This window comes from Melanotaenia boesemani, chromosome 12 (genome assembly GCF_017639745.1).
Source record: "Melanotaenia boesemani isolate fMelBoe1 chromosome 12, fMelBoe1.pri, whole genome shotgun sequence".
NCBI lineage: Eukaryota > Metazoa > Chordata > Actinopteri > Atheriniformes > Melanotaeniidae > Melanotaenia > Melanotaenia boesemani.
The window spans coordinates 14,057,111-14,072,361 of record NC_055693.1 but is presented as its reverse complement, the minus strand read 5'-3'; the positions used below and the strand labels follow the sequence as shown (position 1 = coordinate 14,072,361).

The following is a 15,251-nucleotide window of genomic DNA, read 5'->3' as shown; positions in this document are numbered from 1 at the left end:
TGAACACCTCTATAAGTCATTTAAACAAAAATTCAAGATTTTAACCTCAGTGAGGGAAAGATTTGTACTCATTCTGGAAAAGGACAGAATCTTTTTTAGATTCTTATTGTTCTGCTTCAGCTGAAACTTACAACAAGCTAACAGATGTTTAAATATACAATCACATTGTACGACAGGGAGCTGAAGGTGGTGACTGGAGAATGGTTCCTGGAGGAGCGGTCCAAGCGTTTTGAGCAGAAGCTGTTGAGCAGTGATGTCATCAAACAGACCATCCTGAGCAGCCCGCCAAGTGAGTTTAACCACTAATGTGCAACAAATTACACTGTAAAGCTGTAACTGAAACCATAATGACTCCTGTGGAAAGAGCGTGTTGGTTGGTGTAGCAACACAGGAAATGTACTGATTTTAATAATCTATTACTGGTTGGGTTTTTTATAAGCCACAGAAAAGAAGCTCTCGGAGATTCCATCAGCTTTGTCAGAGCCAGAGAAACCTGACACTCCAAAATCCAACAGAAGTGCAGTACGAAACATCATGGATGGTGCCAGAAAGAAAGGGTAAGGAAATGGAGGTGCTTATGGTTAAAATATTACACAACTAAAAAGTATGGAACATATGTGCATGACGCAGGCAGGATACAATCATTTAAAACTAAATGTGCAGTGAGTTAAGTGCACACTTTAGCATGAGACATTAGAGAGAGACCAGTTGGACGCTTATTTGATTTGTCAGAGATCTGGAATGTATTATAAAATGTATCTTGTACAGCAACAAAGCAGTAATTGGATTGTGCTGGCTAACATTTCTTATCATCATGGCAGAAGTCTAATATTTCCTGAAGGCTCACAGAAAACCATACAGACATGAAGCAGGTCTGCTAGATCATAGAAAATAGGATTGCTCTGACAGTAAATAATTGACCTGTTCCAGGTGCAAGTTTACAGGCAGCTGTAATCATGACACACTTCCTGTCTGGTAGTAAAGACGTGAATGTATGGATTTTTTGTTTTTTTTATTAAATAATGGACGCTGCATGAGAATAGCATGGAAATTTATATATAAATTATATATAAATATAAACTGACTTTATATAAACCACCAAAATCTACAGGAGAGACATCAGAATGTCACTTGTGCTGGAGAAATGCAGCCGAATGGTGACAAAAAGAGGGAAGGTAATCTATACAGAGGGCTTTGCACTTTGAAAAAGCAGAAAAGCAGATGTTGAGGAGAGCTACAAGTACCTTGGAATACCACAGACAAATGACATCCATGAAGAGGCCACAAGAAAAGCAGCTACAGTCAAATACCTGCAACGAATAAGGCAAGTCCTGAGAAGTCAGCTCTATGGCAAGCACAAGATCTGGGCAATTAACAGCTATACCCTGTCAGTGATCAGACACCCTGCTGGGATAATAAGCTGGCCAAAGGAGAAAGTTCAGACCACAGATTTAAAACATGAAAGCTGCTCATATGCATGGAGTTTCCACCCCAAATCCAGTGTCCAGAGGCTATACACTAAGCTCAAAGAAAGAGGCCTAGGACTAGTGAGCATCAGGGCCACTATACAAGATGAAACATCCAAGCTCCATGAAAACATCAGGAATATGGCCCCAGGCAATGAAGCACTTACTGAATGTCTCAGGCAGTGGTCACTCGAGGAGAATGAGCTGAAGGAACTATCATGGGAGCAAAAACCCCTGCATGGGATGTACAACCAACAAACAGCCGAAGTGGCAAATATGAACAAGTCCTACCAATGGCTAGAGAGGGCTGGACTTAAGGATAGCACAGAAGTGCTAATCATGGCAGCACAGGAGCAATCAAGGCCCAAAAATACCACACCAGACAGGACCCCAGGTTCAGGCTGTGCAAAGAGGCCCCTGAAACAATCCAGCACCTCACAGCAAGGTGCAAGAGACTGGCAGGAAAAGGCTACATGAAACGCCATAACCAAGTAGCTAACAGTGTACAGAAAGGTGGTGGAGTATGAGAGGTCTAAGATCCTGTGGGACTTCCAGATACAGACCCAGCCAACTGGACATTGTGATCATGGATAAGCAGCAGAGGAAATTCATTGTGATTGATGTAGCCATCCCCAACAATATAAATATCAGGAAAAAGGAACACAAGAAACTAAAAAACATACCAAGGACTCAAGGAAGAGCTGGAGAAAGCCTGAAAGGTGAAGCAGTGGTCATCAAAGCACTGGGGGCCGTGTCCCCCACGCTGGAGAAGTGCCTCCAACAGATACCTGGAAACATCAGACATCTCCATTCAGAAGAGCATAGTCCTATGAAAAGTTAGGAGTACCCTCAAGCTCCCAGGACTCTGGCAGAGGACCTGAGCCTGAGATAAACAGCCACCCACCCCATCCAGAGGAGAGGTTGGGTGGGTAAAAGAAGGAGCCTTTTTAATATAAAAAGTCCATTTTGTAGGGTTACTGTCTCTTTGTTTACCAAATTTCAGTGTCTTAAAATGAAAAAAATGGTGTGTTTTTTTAATCCTGATATTTTGCTTTACGTACAATTATGATGAACCTGATAAAACACAAACACGCTGTTATGGCTGCGCAATAATGGACATGATTTTATCTCTTTGTTGTACTGTTGATAACAAGCTGCCTGTGTGTGTGTGTGTGTGTGTGTGTGTGTGTGTGTGTGTGTGTGTGTGTGTGTGTGTGTGTGTGTGTGTGTGTGTGTGTGTGTGTGTGTTTGTTTGTGTGTGTGTGTTTGTTTGTGTAGACGGATGAAGATGGATAAGAAAAGCAGTCGGCCCACCCTAAAGCCAGAGAATGGAGTTGACAGCCTCAGTGTCAAGTCTGCTTCAGGTGGAGAAACTCAAAGCGTTCGAAGTGTTCGCTCTACTCCGAGCCCACATTCAAACAGGTTTTTGTCACTCAGCCTACATTACACACACACACACACATTATACCTTTATTAATTAAGATACATAAAAATACAATATTAAAGCTTCAGAAGTCAAGGCTTGTAAGCTAAAAGCAGCCATTTCCAGGGACAACATTCAGAGTGGTGTGCATCTAGAAAAAATTTTCAGTTCATGCAACAAGCATTAAAGTTCCCATTAAATGGCTTGCAGAGTATTATTTGCTCCTGAATATTTGAATATTTTCTGTGAAAATAGAAGTTAATGAGGCTATGCTTTATGAATCATTTAAATATTTTCTTCCTGGTTGTGTTCTTAATAATTTTTCTCCATATTCTCAGTACTGATTTCAACCAGTACAGCCCATTTATGTACATCAGGTATCGTTTTACATTCTATATCCATCCACTCTAACTGTATAAGGCAATCACACCAGCATAGTAATAGACATAAACATCCTTCTTTTCTTTCGACAGCTGTAATGTTCTGTATTGTAATTGAGATGTTTTTCTCTGTCAAATTAACCTCAGTCTCATCAGCTGGTCTTGTTTTGCATGCATATTGTTTGAAACCATGGTAACTGTAGCATGAACTGGGCACATAATAGTTTTTTAATCTTTTTCTCACTGTCAAGCCTTGATGGTGACACAGTCTTATGTGGTCCTTGCCTGAAAAATCACACAAAAAACAATTGTGTAGTCTGATTCAGTTAATCTTCTTTGAAGAGTGCTGCTTAACTTTAATGATTGTTCATTGGTAAGACACAGATTTACATTATGAAAAGTGTACGACATATCATAACAATGAATAAGCATTAAATGTGATTTCATGTGGGGAAAAAAATTGTGTTTGATAGGTATTTAAATCTTTTTTCACGCAGCCAAACTGGATCATGTTCAGGAATGTACTGTCATTTTCACAATAAATGTTTTATGTTTATGGACTGTCTTAGGTATTAAACAAGAGACATTCACTGATGCTCAACTGGTTTTTCTCCGGGATTCAGGGGCGGTGCAGTAGCTGTGGAGTCTTCAGGGATTCCCACTGTACCCAACAACTTACGATCCCTAACTCTGGACAAATCATCCGCTCCCAGCGACAACAGGAGGGTCAGGGTCAGCAACAATACACACAAACACAAACAGCAGCACACAATCAATTCATATTAAGGTTACTTTAATGGGTGTACGTTTGTCTTTGAACGCAGCCTGATGGAGCAGAAAGCGTTGCAAGTTTACACTCCAGTGACAGTGCTTATGAGAAGAAGGCAGATGGCCATCATCGGACGAACTCTGGCACCCCGACCATCTCTGTGTCTCAGGCTTCTGTCTCATCAGGTAATAACATAAAAACTACAACTGGACAGGGTTTTTCTTTGGTTCTTTTGTTTATTTTTTCCCTCCACATCAAAGCAACACTATTCCCATCGTCATCTCAGAGCTTTGCACCTCACACGCAAACATTTTGATAACTGAATCACATCTTCAAGATGTGATAGAAGCTGCAGATCACACTGAGGTGATGTTAGTCTAAGTTCAGCTCCGTGGGTTGATGCACAAAAGATAAAATTACTTCTTCTATTGGGAGTTGATGTCACGTCTGCACAAATGACACTATTGAGCCTCTTAATCTCTGTTTCTTGCTCTTCTTTTTTAAATATAAGCTCCTCTCCTTCAACTCTTGATGTCAGACTCATTATCGCTGCTCCCAGCTGCAGTGTCAAGATTTTGAAATGACTCCTATTACTGTCATTAGTTTTTAAAAATATACTGATTGAAGGTGTTATAGAAAAATTACCAAGAGTCTGAATGAGTAAAAGTAATTAGAAGATTTATTACAGGAGAAGTATAAAATACAAACAATTTTACTTGCAAGTTGAGAGTGTCTTCCAGACTCGCGTGAAGTCCAGAGAGACTCTGGCTCTTGCATCATTAACATCAGTTTTTATTCAACCTGGTTCCAGCTGAAGATCAGTCTCTCAAACTGATAGTAGGAGAAAGGGAGATTGAAAGGTGCCATTCTCGCCCAATCAGGCTGTCATTTTCTAAACAACCGTTTTTTGTCAGCTCCCTATCAGTCTCATCTTTCTCCCACGTCATGAATCCGAAAGAGTGGTCAGCCTGACCTCACATACAATGACACAACAGGAGAATAATAACGTCAATGTTCTATATCAGTAATGTTCTATATCAGGAGGAAAAGAAAACACACATCATGAAATGTAATTGAGAATAATAAATGAATAAATGCATTTTACAAGTAAAAGAATGATTACACTTGTGGTTATTGTATGACCACAAGTGTAATTGTTGTATGGACTTAAACAAGTCCAAATCCATGTTGTGCACTATTTATTGGCAGAGAAAAGGGCTTTCAAAGTCCATGTCCATTAAAATTACTTCCACAAAGGTCACCAATTGTTTCCACAGATGTCCACAAGTGTATGTGCTAAACATGTTCTTCAGTTTTGTGTTTATAATTGGATTTTAAAGTTTCTAGTGTTGTTATTTCTATTTAATTTTAGAGTTCTTGATCAGTGCAGACTGTATGACCCAGCAGGAGTCCTCAGGTCTTCACTCTGTTTCAAACCCCTTCAAAGACCTGAAGTAAAACCATTTCCAGCAGCTTTTTCTCGTTCTTTTAATTAAATTAAGTGTCATGGCTTAACTTTCCTTTGTATGCTTTTACATGTCAAGATGAATAATTTACTATATTGAAAAAAGAAATCACACCCTTCTCTTCTGACTGAGCAAATCCTTTGAGAGGAAATCAATTTTGTTTTGGTGTTTTAAGTGTGGACTTGGATGCAATTAGCAGAGCCTGAAGACTGGAAGTAACAGAACAGCTGCAGCCCTCCACAAAATTCAAAAATACATTTTCTCATGCTTAAGAATTAACATCTCACTTGTTTAATCTTGACCCTAGCACTCTTTTTAAGCTCCTTTTTTTAACCCTTGAGTAAAAATCAGAAGTGAAAGGAATAGCCAAAACTGTGTTTTTCTCTTATTAAAGCTGGATAGAGAACTGAGGTTTGGACACCTCAGCAAACAGACATTTAAAACCACCTTTTTTTCTGCAATGAGCTACAAAACTAGAAAAAGAGATTTAGCTGTGATTGCACAATGTGACCGAGAATGTCATTAACTCATTAAACTTTAATTGGCTCATTAGGACTTGGGAGATAGGTCAAACAGTGACGAAACTTTAGAATTTGATAATTAGTCTCATATCTTGTGGTCACACTTGACAAGATTGGGTTCCTTCAATCATCTAGTTCCCATCACCATCTAAGGTGCAACAAAGAAATTAAAAATTAGCTAATGTATCACATCAAGATCTGGCAGACCGAAAAAAAAAAGAATCCTTTAAAATATGCAGGTCTGTTAAAGCGGAACTGCAAGAGGGTTTAATTAACAAATGAACAAAGGTGCAGCATTAAGGGGAAATAATGGAAAATGCAATCCCAAAAGTCAGCATATGAAGTCTAGAAAAGCAACAATTATAAAATTAAAAAGGAATGTTTAATGCTGGGGATAGAAAAAGTCCAGCTGTTAAGCATGGAGATGGATATATATTACTTTGGTCTTGTGGCATAAGAAAGCTGAATGCAAATCTTATGCTAACAACAAAACTGAAAGATGATTCCTCCATCAGGACAGAGATTTACAGCCAAACTCAAAGTCTCCTGGACATTATAGACAACACAGCAGAAGGCTTTATTTTCCTGACAAAATGTGGCAGCACAATAGAGCACAAGAAGTCACAGTATGTCAAAATCCAAGTTTCTCTGTTCTGTGTTGAGGCAGGACATGCTTGTACTGCCTGCCAAGAGCAAACTTACAGATTTTCTTCCACTGAATACATAGTTGTTCTGTTGAAAAGTCTCCCAAAATGTTTCAGATTTTTTTCCATCTCAAGAAACTTTCTTGAGAGTTAGATTTTGCTGCTCTAGTACAACATCCTGTGGTTTTTATAAGGCATCTGTTCAAATTTTAGTCCATTCAGCACAGATGCAACTGATGCATATGTCTTTTACTTAGAGGGGTGTCTGGGGAGTTATATCTTTAAAGCCTGATCTGTCACATCAAAGGTAATGATTTTTAATAGATTCTGAACATTTAATCCCCTTAAAGTATATATTTGTAGTGCTTTAAAGGCAAAGAATTGAAGGTTTATTTGATCTTTTTTATGAGGATTTACAAAGCTTTTTTTTTTTAAATATATGGGTTTCTGAACATTTTTTTAAAGGAAGCCACAGGTAGGTAACGTGGGAATAACATTCTGTGAATATAAGTCACTCTACAATAACTCAGAACTTGAAGTAACTCCTCCATTATCAGGGGGATTCAGACTTCAAGAAGATAAAGATTGTTAGCTGCCATGTAAAAGTTTAGGAAGTTTCTGACAAATTGGGGGTTACTAAGCTCACACTTATTGATATGCACAAGCATTTCTCAATGTCTGCCTCTATTTCTCCATGTTTAACGTACCAAACTGCATAGTTGAAACCACTGTCTTTTCCTTTCTTCCTCTGCACCCCTGTTCTTTTTATCCTGCACCAGATCACAGCCGCTCAGAGATGGACTTGTCAGCTCCAGGCTCTGAAGCCAGTGATGATGCCCTCAGTCTCAGAAGTCGCTCTGTCCCTGGGCTTAATGAAGCAGTAAGCGATGTCACTCCATCTCCTTTCCACTGCACACTGATTAAATTTATAAAATTATATCAACAGAATCAGAGCAAAAACTCTGTTTGTTCCAGTCTAGTTCTCTTTTAAATCCTCACCTGTGTTGCCACATCAAGCCGTGAATCTGTGAGTCACTGAACTCAATGTGATGCATCTGCTGTGGACCTGAATGTTAATTTCACATCAGAGCTCACTTCAAAGAGCATGGCAGGCATCTAAACAGATGTAGTCTGAAAAAAGGTGGAGGATGAGATGGTCAGTATAGAGCTGTTTTGTCTGCGTCTTCATTAAGCTCACATTTGTATTTACAGCAGTTCCCAGAAACAATCCAAGTTATTTATTTTCTACTCATCTAGTCATGCTCTCAGCTTTACCATAGATGGAATAATTGCATGATTTTTAAAAATGAAAATCAAATTACCACACTCTGTTCAGACTTGTTTAATTAAATTTAAGAGAGCCAACTGCATCCACCCACTCAGCTTCTGCAGAGAAAAGTTTGCAGAGTAATGTGAAGCTCATTCAGAAACTTTGCAGATATCATCTCCTCTTTGATTGTCCACATCCACAGGAGTTCTCAGATGAGGATGCAGAAGAAGACATTGATGCCCTGATGTCAGCCCACAGCACAACTGCCGGCAGACGCCTCAGCAACGCCGTGTCAACGGTAACACCCATGTTAGCACAAACACAAAAATGCATTTACAGTAAAACTTTTGTGCTCACTTACAGTTCAAATATGTTTATGTGTAAGATGCACATGTTCCAGTGTTGACTGTGTAAACATAGAGTAAGCTTTGTCATAAACAACTACCACACTCAGGAAGCTCAGCTGCATTTACATTAACTACCAAGAAGCAGTTGTTGTGTGATAAGGTAAAAGTTTATTGTGCATGCCAGAGGTGTGTTTTAATCAGGTTAATAGGGTCCTGTTTTCTTTGGTGTAAGTATATTAAAGATGTAAAAGACACAGTTTATTGCAGGGGGATGTTTAACTGTGCTAATATTTAGGGGCTTCTTTATCCCATTTTGTGTCCACAAAAAAATGTTGTGATAAATGTGTCTCTATATAAATCAAAGTAAATTTGTTGATGTTCTTATTAAGTACCATGTTAAGTGTATTAAAGCCCTTTTCATTTGAATTATTTGAACAGATTAGGCATACACATTGATATCAGGGTGTTTGTATCTGCTGAGGAAGGCTCTATAATGAAATATCAGCATAAATAAGATGTGTTTTAGATGTAAATTATTTTACATTTTTTCATGTATGTTGACTTGTGAAGGAACACTCACAACTAAACCAGGGGTCCAGGGGTTGAACCAGATGATTGGAACACAGTACTCATTAAAACCACTGGAAGGGTTCTGTTTATTGAAAGACTAATAGGGAAATTGATTCAGGAAGCAGATGCTCTTTCTGTTTAACTGTTTAGATGCAGAGTCATTCTTTAACATGTCATCACATTATTAAAAAAAATTAAAAAAAAGAATAGCCTTATCCTCAACAGGTCTTAGGCAAATACAACCTTAGATCAACAACACTATGTCATTATTTACATAACAAAAATGTAGCCAAAATTACATGGTTAGAGAATGACAGCATTTATTTATACACAGCTTTCTTAAGGTCACAACATTTCATCGTGTTAATTTCTGGACTTTTACTGGGCAACTACAACACATTGATTCTTTTCTTTTCCAGTCATTCTACTGTAGACTTGCTGCTATGCTTGGGATCATTGTCCTGTTGCATGACCCAGTTTCTGCCAAATGAGCAGATAGCCTCATGTGTACCTTTTTCCATGAATGTAATTATGTGATACTGTTAAAGTCACGGAAGTCTGTTGTATTTGGTTGTAGGCATGAGGGCCGGATATTCTTACAACACTGATATCAAATGGAAATTTAATATCATAATTTCAGTATCACATGTATTAAATTAGCACCCCTTTTTTCTTGGTCTTCATTTCCCATGTTTACTTTTGACTAGGTCACAGATGTTAATTTCCTCTGTAAAAGTACCCTACAGCATACTATAATGCAGTTAGGCAGTTAACCCAGTTATTGAGATAAATGGCTGTCTTAACTGCAGAACTCAATTGTTCTGCATGTCAGTCTGCGTGCGTGAGTGTGTAATTTGAGAGTTGCAAAGGTAAACAGACAAGAAATATTTTGCCTGTGTGATATTTATCTTTCTGGCACCACAGCCATCATTATGCTGCTGTTTGCATCTCGAATAGAGGAAGTGATGAGGGACATTTTGCAGAAAGCCAATATACTCTTCTTAGCGTTATGTGATTAACAGCATGCAGCAATTTCACTGATGATTGCATAAATAAGCTAAAAGATGCACTCTTTAAAAAAAGGTGTCATCTGTTATTTCTTTAAAGTTTAGTGAAATAAATTTTTAGATATGGTTGTGAAACACAAAACAGTGTTTCAGGGAACACCACAACATCTAACTACACTTGTTTCTTACTGTGTGTGTGTGTGTGTGTTCTATGCATCTGCTCTGATATCACTGCTGATTCCAGAGGAGCTGTAATCTTATGTGGTTTCATCTGATAATCACCATGGTAACCGTGTGTAATGGGGTTTCCTGGTGCTGGAGCTGGGGTCTGTGTAGACGTTATGCCTCTATAACTAAAACATTACTGAACTCAGTTCCTTTTCTTTTCTTTTCTTTTCTTTTCTTTTCTGTTCTTTGGATTCTTTCTTTTCCCTCTTTCCTCTCCTGCTGGTCTCTTTGTTTCTTTAACACAAATGTAGTCCTCTACTCCTGGCTCTGAGAGAAGGTGGGGGTTCCTTAATGTCCCTGACTCGGATGCTGAGACTGTAAGTCTCTTCTTTGACATTTATGCATGCACTAATGTGTGTGTGGTTGTGTGCATGTGTCTTTTTATTTATTTATTTATTTGTTTGTTTTGTTTTGGTTTGGTTTTTTTTACTTTTATACATTAAAGATAAAGTAGGGAAGCAGTTGAGCATAAATATTACAGGCAACAATCAATAATATATAAAGTGTTTTCTGAATACACACCTAATTTCAATTATATTTGTATGTTTAATGCATTTTTGTGCTCATACCTGTGTCTCTCTTTTTTTTAGCTTAATTCTAAGCTCTTTACATTAAACTGTTGGATTCCTGTAAGAAATAAATTAAGAAATTTTAACACAGCATGTCTGTTTTGGCTGGATTAAGACTGATTTTTATCCTGTTTGGTGTAACACCAGTCCAGGCATGATTACCTGCTTGGGGTTATTTCTTAGTTAAATCAGTTGTGCAGGTGCACAATAAGGGAACATTTTATTCCTTTCCTTTTGTTTCTTTCTTTTGACAGTCTGAAAAATCCAGGCGATAGAGATTGACAATTCAACATTAACTCATAATAATGAACACAGCTGCTTCCAGTCTTCTTGCTTTATTTTACTTGGCTTCTTTTTGTGTCTCAGTTATTTTTTCTTATCTGTTTTTTACACCCTCATAGTGCATTCTATGTTTCTTCCATATAATATACCTCATATAGTCAGATCAATTCTTATTTTAATAAATAAGACCATTTTGCAAATATTTCAGCCTTTTAGTTTTAAGGTTTTGCTCTCTTTGTATGTCCTATGTCCTTCTGGGTTCTGAATCATAAACTAAACTGAATATAAACTAAATATAAAAATAAAACTTAGGTTAATGTAGATTACTTAAGCTGACAAACAGTGGTGTATTTGTGATTTTTACAACATGTACAGCAAAAATCAGATTTAAAGAGCTAAATTAAGTTTTTTTTTCTCAAAAAATAATTTAGAAATAAATTGTATATGAAGAACAATCTGCAACTAATCACATGAATGTTTTTAAAGATGCAGTTACACTTGAATGAATGAATGAATGAATGAATATTTAATCAAATAAATTAAACATAAGATGACAATAAATAACTAAATTATATATAGAGAAAAATGTGGCAAAAATATTAAGGAAAACAAATATATAGCCAAAATAATCAGGTAAGTTATTTAAAGACATTAAAATATGTCATGTTTTATTATTTCTAAGTGATTAGATTTTAACAAAATATTTAATTTTTGCAATTATTGTAATAATGACTTATTTCAGAAACACATTTTGCATTTATTTTCAATATATTAACACACTTATTATTTAAACTAATGTTTATTGTACTCCATCACTTAAGTAAAATCTGCTCTGATCCACACCAATGTCCCAGTTTAAGAAAGATTGTGTTTAACGCATCTTCTTCAAAAGCATTGTAATAATTTATTTTCCATAATTATTATTTTCTGTACAGAAGCAGAGAGCGGCTGTTACTGGCTATTATTCTTTTTTAAATCCTTATCTCGAGATAACAAGTTCATTTTCTTGTTATCTCGAGATAACGAGGACCGTTATCAGGAGAAAACGGTGTTAAACAAACATGCAAGCCTGGCTGCTCTCAGCTTCCGTATAACTGAATCCAGAGTCTAAGAGAATATCTAACCTGCTGTAATTTTTAAAATCTTGCTTGTATCCATAAACTTTCAGTTATAGTGATGTAAAATGACACAACAGATTTTTATTACGCACGTTTTTTCTACTAAATTCCACATTCAGCCCTTCTTATGTCTTCATTCTTATCTGTTGTCTTGGCTTCACAGAGTAGCATTAACAGCATGATGAGCATGTACAGTGAGACCGGTGACTATGGCAACGCCAGGGTTAGTGGTGAAATCCTCCTGAACATCAGCTACAGCTACAAAACAGGTGCCCTGAATGTCCTGGTTAAAGAATGTCACAACCTGGCAACAGGAGACGAGAGGAGGCAGCGCACGGATGCGTAAGAGTGTCTACAGATTCTCTGATTGTAAAGGGAGATACAGCCATGTGCAAAAAAATTTAGCCTTATTTTTGTTAAATAATTATCCAGTTTAATGTGTCATCTATTGTTGTAAATTTGAGGATGCATTTGTTTTATTTTAAGACCTGTAAGGACCCAATGATTTTTTTTTTTTTTTTGCATTTTTAGGTATATGTGTGGAAATTGTAAAGAAATTGTATGGAAAACTGAAACACTTTCCTTGTTGGTTTAAAGAATAAACTGGGTATCAAACAACTTTTCTAACACATCCTTGTTTTTTTTAGGTATGTGAAGACTTACCTGCTGCCAGACACATCACGACAGAGCAAGAGGAAGACCAGCATCAAGCCCAACACCATTAACCCTGTTTTCAATGAGAACTTGAGGGTTTGTGGCAAAAATACTCAACAAGCAAAAACAAGACTCTGAATTCAAAATAGTCATCATTAACCAACATTAAGCTGATGTATCGCGTTTGTTTTCAGTACGTGATCAGCCACTCGCAGCTGGAAACGAGAACCCTGCAGGCGTCTGTGTGGCATCATGACCGGTTCGGATACAACAGCTTTCTGGGAGAGGTTGAGCTGACATTTGATTCATGGGAATTTGATTCCCAGATAGAGGAATGGTACACTCTGCAGCCCAAGGTAAGAGCCAGAATCGCTACGTCATCTTTGCCCTTCTTTTACAGGAACTTAAATATGTTCTGTGGTGTGTAGGTGGACAGCATTGCAGACGCCACAATGCATTATAAAGGAGAACTCACTGTCGTGTTGAAGTACATTCCTGCAGAGAAGAACCTCATGCTCCCTCTGGACCAAGTTCAAGGTACCACTGTTAGTAGTTACTGTAAAATTATAAGTATCTTAAAAATCTTGGTACAGCGTCTGTCTGTGTCACAGTCTGCATATTATGATATTATCTCTTGAACAGCATGAGTTTATAATAATGAATGACCCACCAGTGAGTTGCTGATTGTTAACATGGATAAACACTGCTTTCCCAACTCAGTTATGTCTAAATTTAAACACTCCCCACCCCCATCTGACCTAAAAAGTTGTTTTTATGTAAACAAATTTAGACTTGTCCTGATTTAATTCTTAATTATTGCAGAGCACATAAAAATAATTACGGCGGTCTTGGTCTTTGCCTTTATGAACCGACCTCCTTCTTGTGTTCACATCTGCAGGATTTCGTACAGCTCTACATATTTTTTATGGTTTTTAGAGGATAAATCTGAGATTATAAAAGAGAGTGATAGAAGAAAGATTCTCTGGATTTTTTCCCTTTTTAAAGCAAAGGAACAGAAACCCCAAAAAAGAACGAGAACACAACAAAACATAAGGACTATAACATTACATGTAGATTTTAAATCTGACCCAGAGCATTAAACCTGTAACTAAAACCTAGTTTTACACTATACTTAAAAAAACATTTTAAAAAAATGCCTGGAAAGCATCCACCACTGCACACTGTTGCATTTACTGTGTAACAAATTGATTTTCAAAGCTACTAAGCCTTCACCTTTAGACAGTTTATAATAATGTGTGTAAACTAGCCATCTAAAGACAGCTATTGGGATATTTTGTAAACTGCTGAACCTTACACCCCTTGATGCCCTCTATCACAGGGTCTTTTGATTCATTAATGTAGATAGCCATCACACTCACCGCTCTGAGCAATATGAAAAGGTTGGGCAGTTATCACCGGCATCTAGAGGGCATCTGTGCATTATCAAAGCTTCATATTTATTCAATATCTCTATTTCACTGCTAATAACTAGATTACGGGAGAGATACTACACCCCTTTTCATACCTTTAAAGCTTCACAAGCTAATTTTTTTTCTAATAATGTTAAAATGCTGATTAAATAATTATTGCCATCAGGGATGACATTAACCATGAAGGTTGTGATAGTCATTATTTCTTTTAAGTGTTACATTTGCAAATAATTCTGGATACATGTCTGTTCATCTCTGTCCCTTCTCCCCCCTGCAGTGAAGAAGAGTTTCCTGAAAGGCAAGAAGACGAGCAGTTTCACTCCGCCTAAAGGGGGCATGGTGGAGCTTTTGGTCAAAGGAGCCAAAAATCTAACTGCTGTCAAATCTGGAGGCACTTCTGATCCTTTTGTTAAAGGGTAAGATGCTCCCGTCAGGGACGAAGTTTGAATGGGAGAGTCAGTGTGGGATAAAGATTTTATAATATAGGAGGAACATTTGCACTCTATTTTTAACATGTATTAAGCCTAAAACTTTGCTGTAATCAAGTCATGTTAATCTCTGCAGAATACTTAAACAAATAATGCAATAGTAAACTAAGATATTCTTTTAGAAAACAAAGCTGGAGCAGAGTCCAGTAAAACTGTATCCTTTCCACCAGGTATCTCCTCCCTGACAGCAACAAGGCAACCAAGCACAAGACTGCAGTGGAGCGGCGCACCGTGAACCCACATTGGAATCATACCTTCACATACTGTGGCCTGCAGCCCGGAGACCTTAACAACATCTGCTTGGAGCTCACTGTGTGGGACAAAGAAGCTCTGGCCAGCAACGTCTTTCTGGGAGGGGTCAGGCTAGGAGCTGGCACAGGTATGATATTCTAGTAGGAAAAGGAAATGGCCTGTTTAGTATAGAAAACATTGCCTCATGTTTTTGCTGCTTTGGAGATCAGAGTAATGTCTGAAATGTTGCTCAGTCTTCAAAAAGTCTAAAGAGATATGCACAGATTTTAAAGGGGGTATCTATACATCAAACCCTATCTGCTGGAATAATTTCATCAGAGCCAATATCGATAATTTATTGATGATTCTAATTACATTTTTCCTCAAG

General features: G+C 37.5%; 1 protein-coding gene across 3 annotated transcripts in view; it reads left to right on the top strand.

Annotated features, from left to right (window-relative positions):
* Positions 1 to 15,251, top strand: part of sytl5 (synaptotagmin-like 5) — a 38,674-nt gene that overhangs the window by 20,864 nt on the left and 2,559 nt on the right. The window contains exons 4-17 of one of the 3 annotated variants that reach the window (XM_042002632.1): positions 177 to 289; positions 440 to 557; positions 2,745 to 2,888; positions 3,893 to 3,995; positions 4,094 to 4,223; positions 7,449 to 7,549; positions 8,142 to 8,237; positions 10,343 to 10,408; positions 12,224 to 12,402; positions 12,708 to 12,810; positions 12,909 to 13,070; positions 13,143 to 13,251; positions 14,422 to 14,560; positions 14,803 to 15,011. In XM_042002632.1, coding sequence (XP_041858566.1) covers positions 177 to 289; positions 440 to 557; positions 2,745 to 2,888; positions 3,893 to 3,995; positions 4,094 to 4,223; positions 7,449 to 7,549; positions 8,142 to 8,237; positions 10,343 to 10,408; positions 12,224 to 12,402; positions 12,708 to 12,810; positions 12,909 to 13,070; positions 13,143 to 13,251; positions 14,422 to 14,560; positions 14,803 to 15,011 — 1,772 coding nt within the window. Of the gene's footprint in view, positions 1 to 176; positions 290 to 439; positions 558 to 2,744; positions 2,889 to 3,892; positions 4,002 to 4,093; positions 4,224 to 7,448; positions 7,550 to 8,141; positions 8,238 to 10,342; positions 10,409 to 12,223; positions 12,403 to 12,707; positions 12,811 to 12,908; positions 13,071 to 13,142; positions 13,252 to 14,421; positions 14,561 to 14,802; positions 15,012 to 15,251 lie in introns of all 3 variants that reach the window. The other 2 variants (XM_042002631.1, XM_042002633.1) reach the window with 2 other exon arrangements.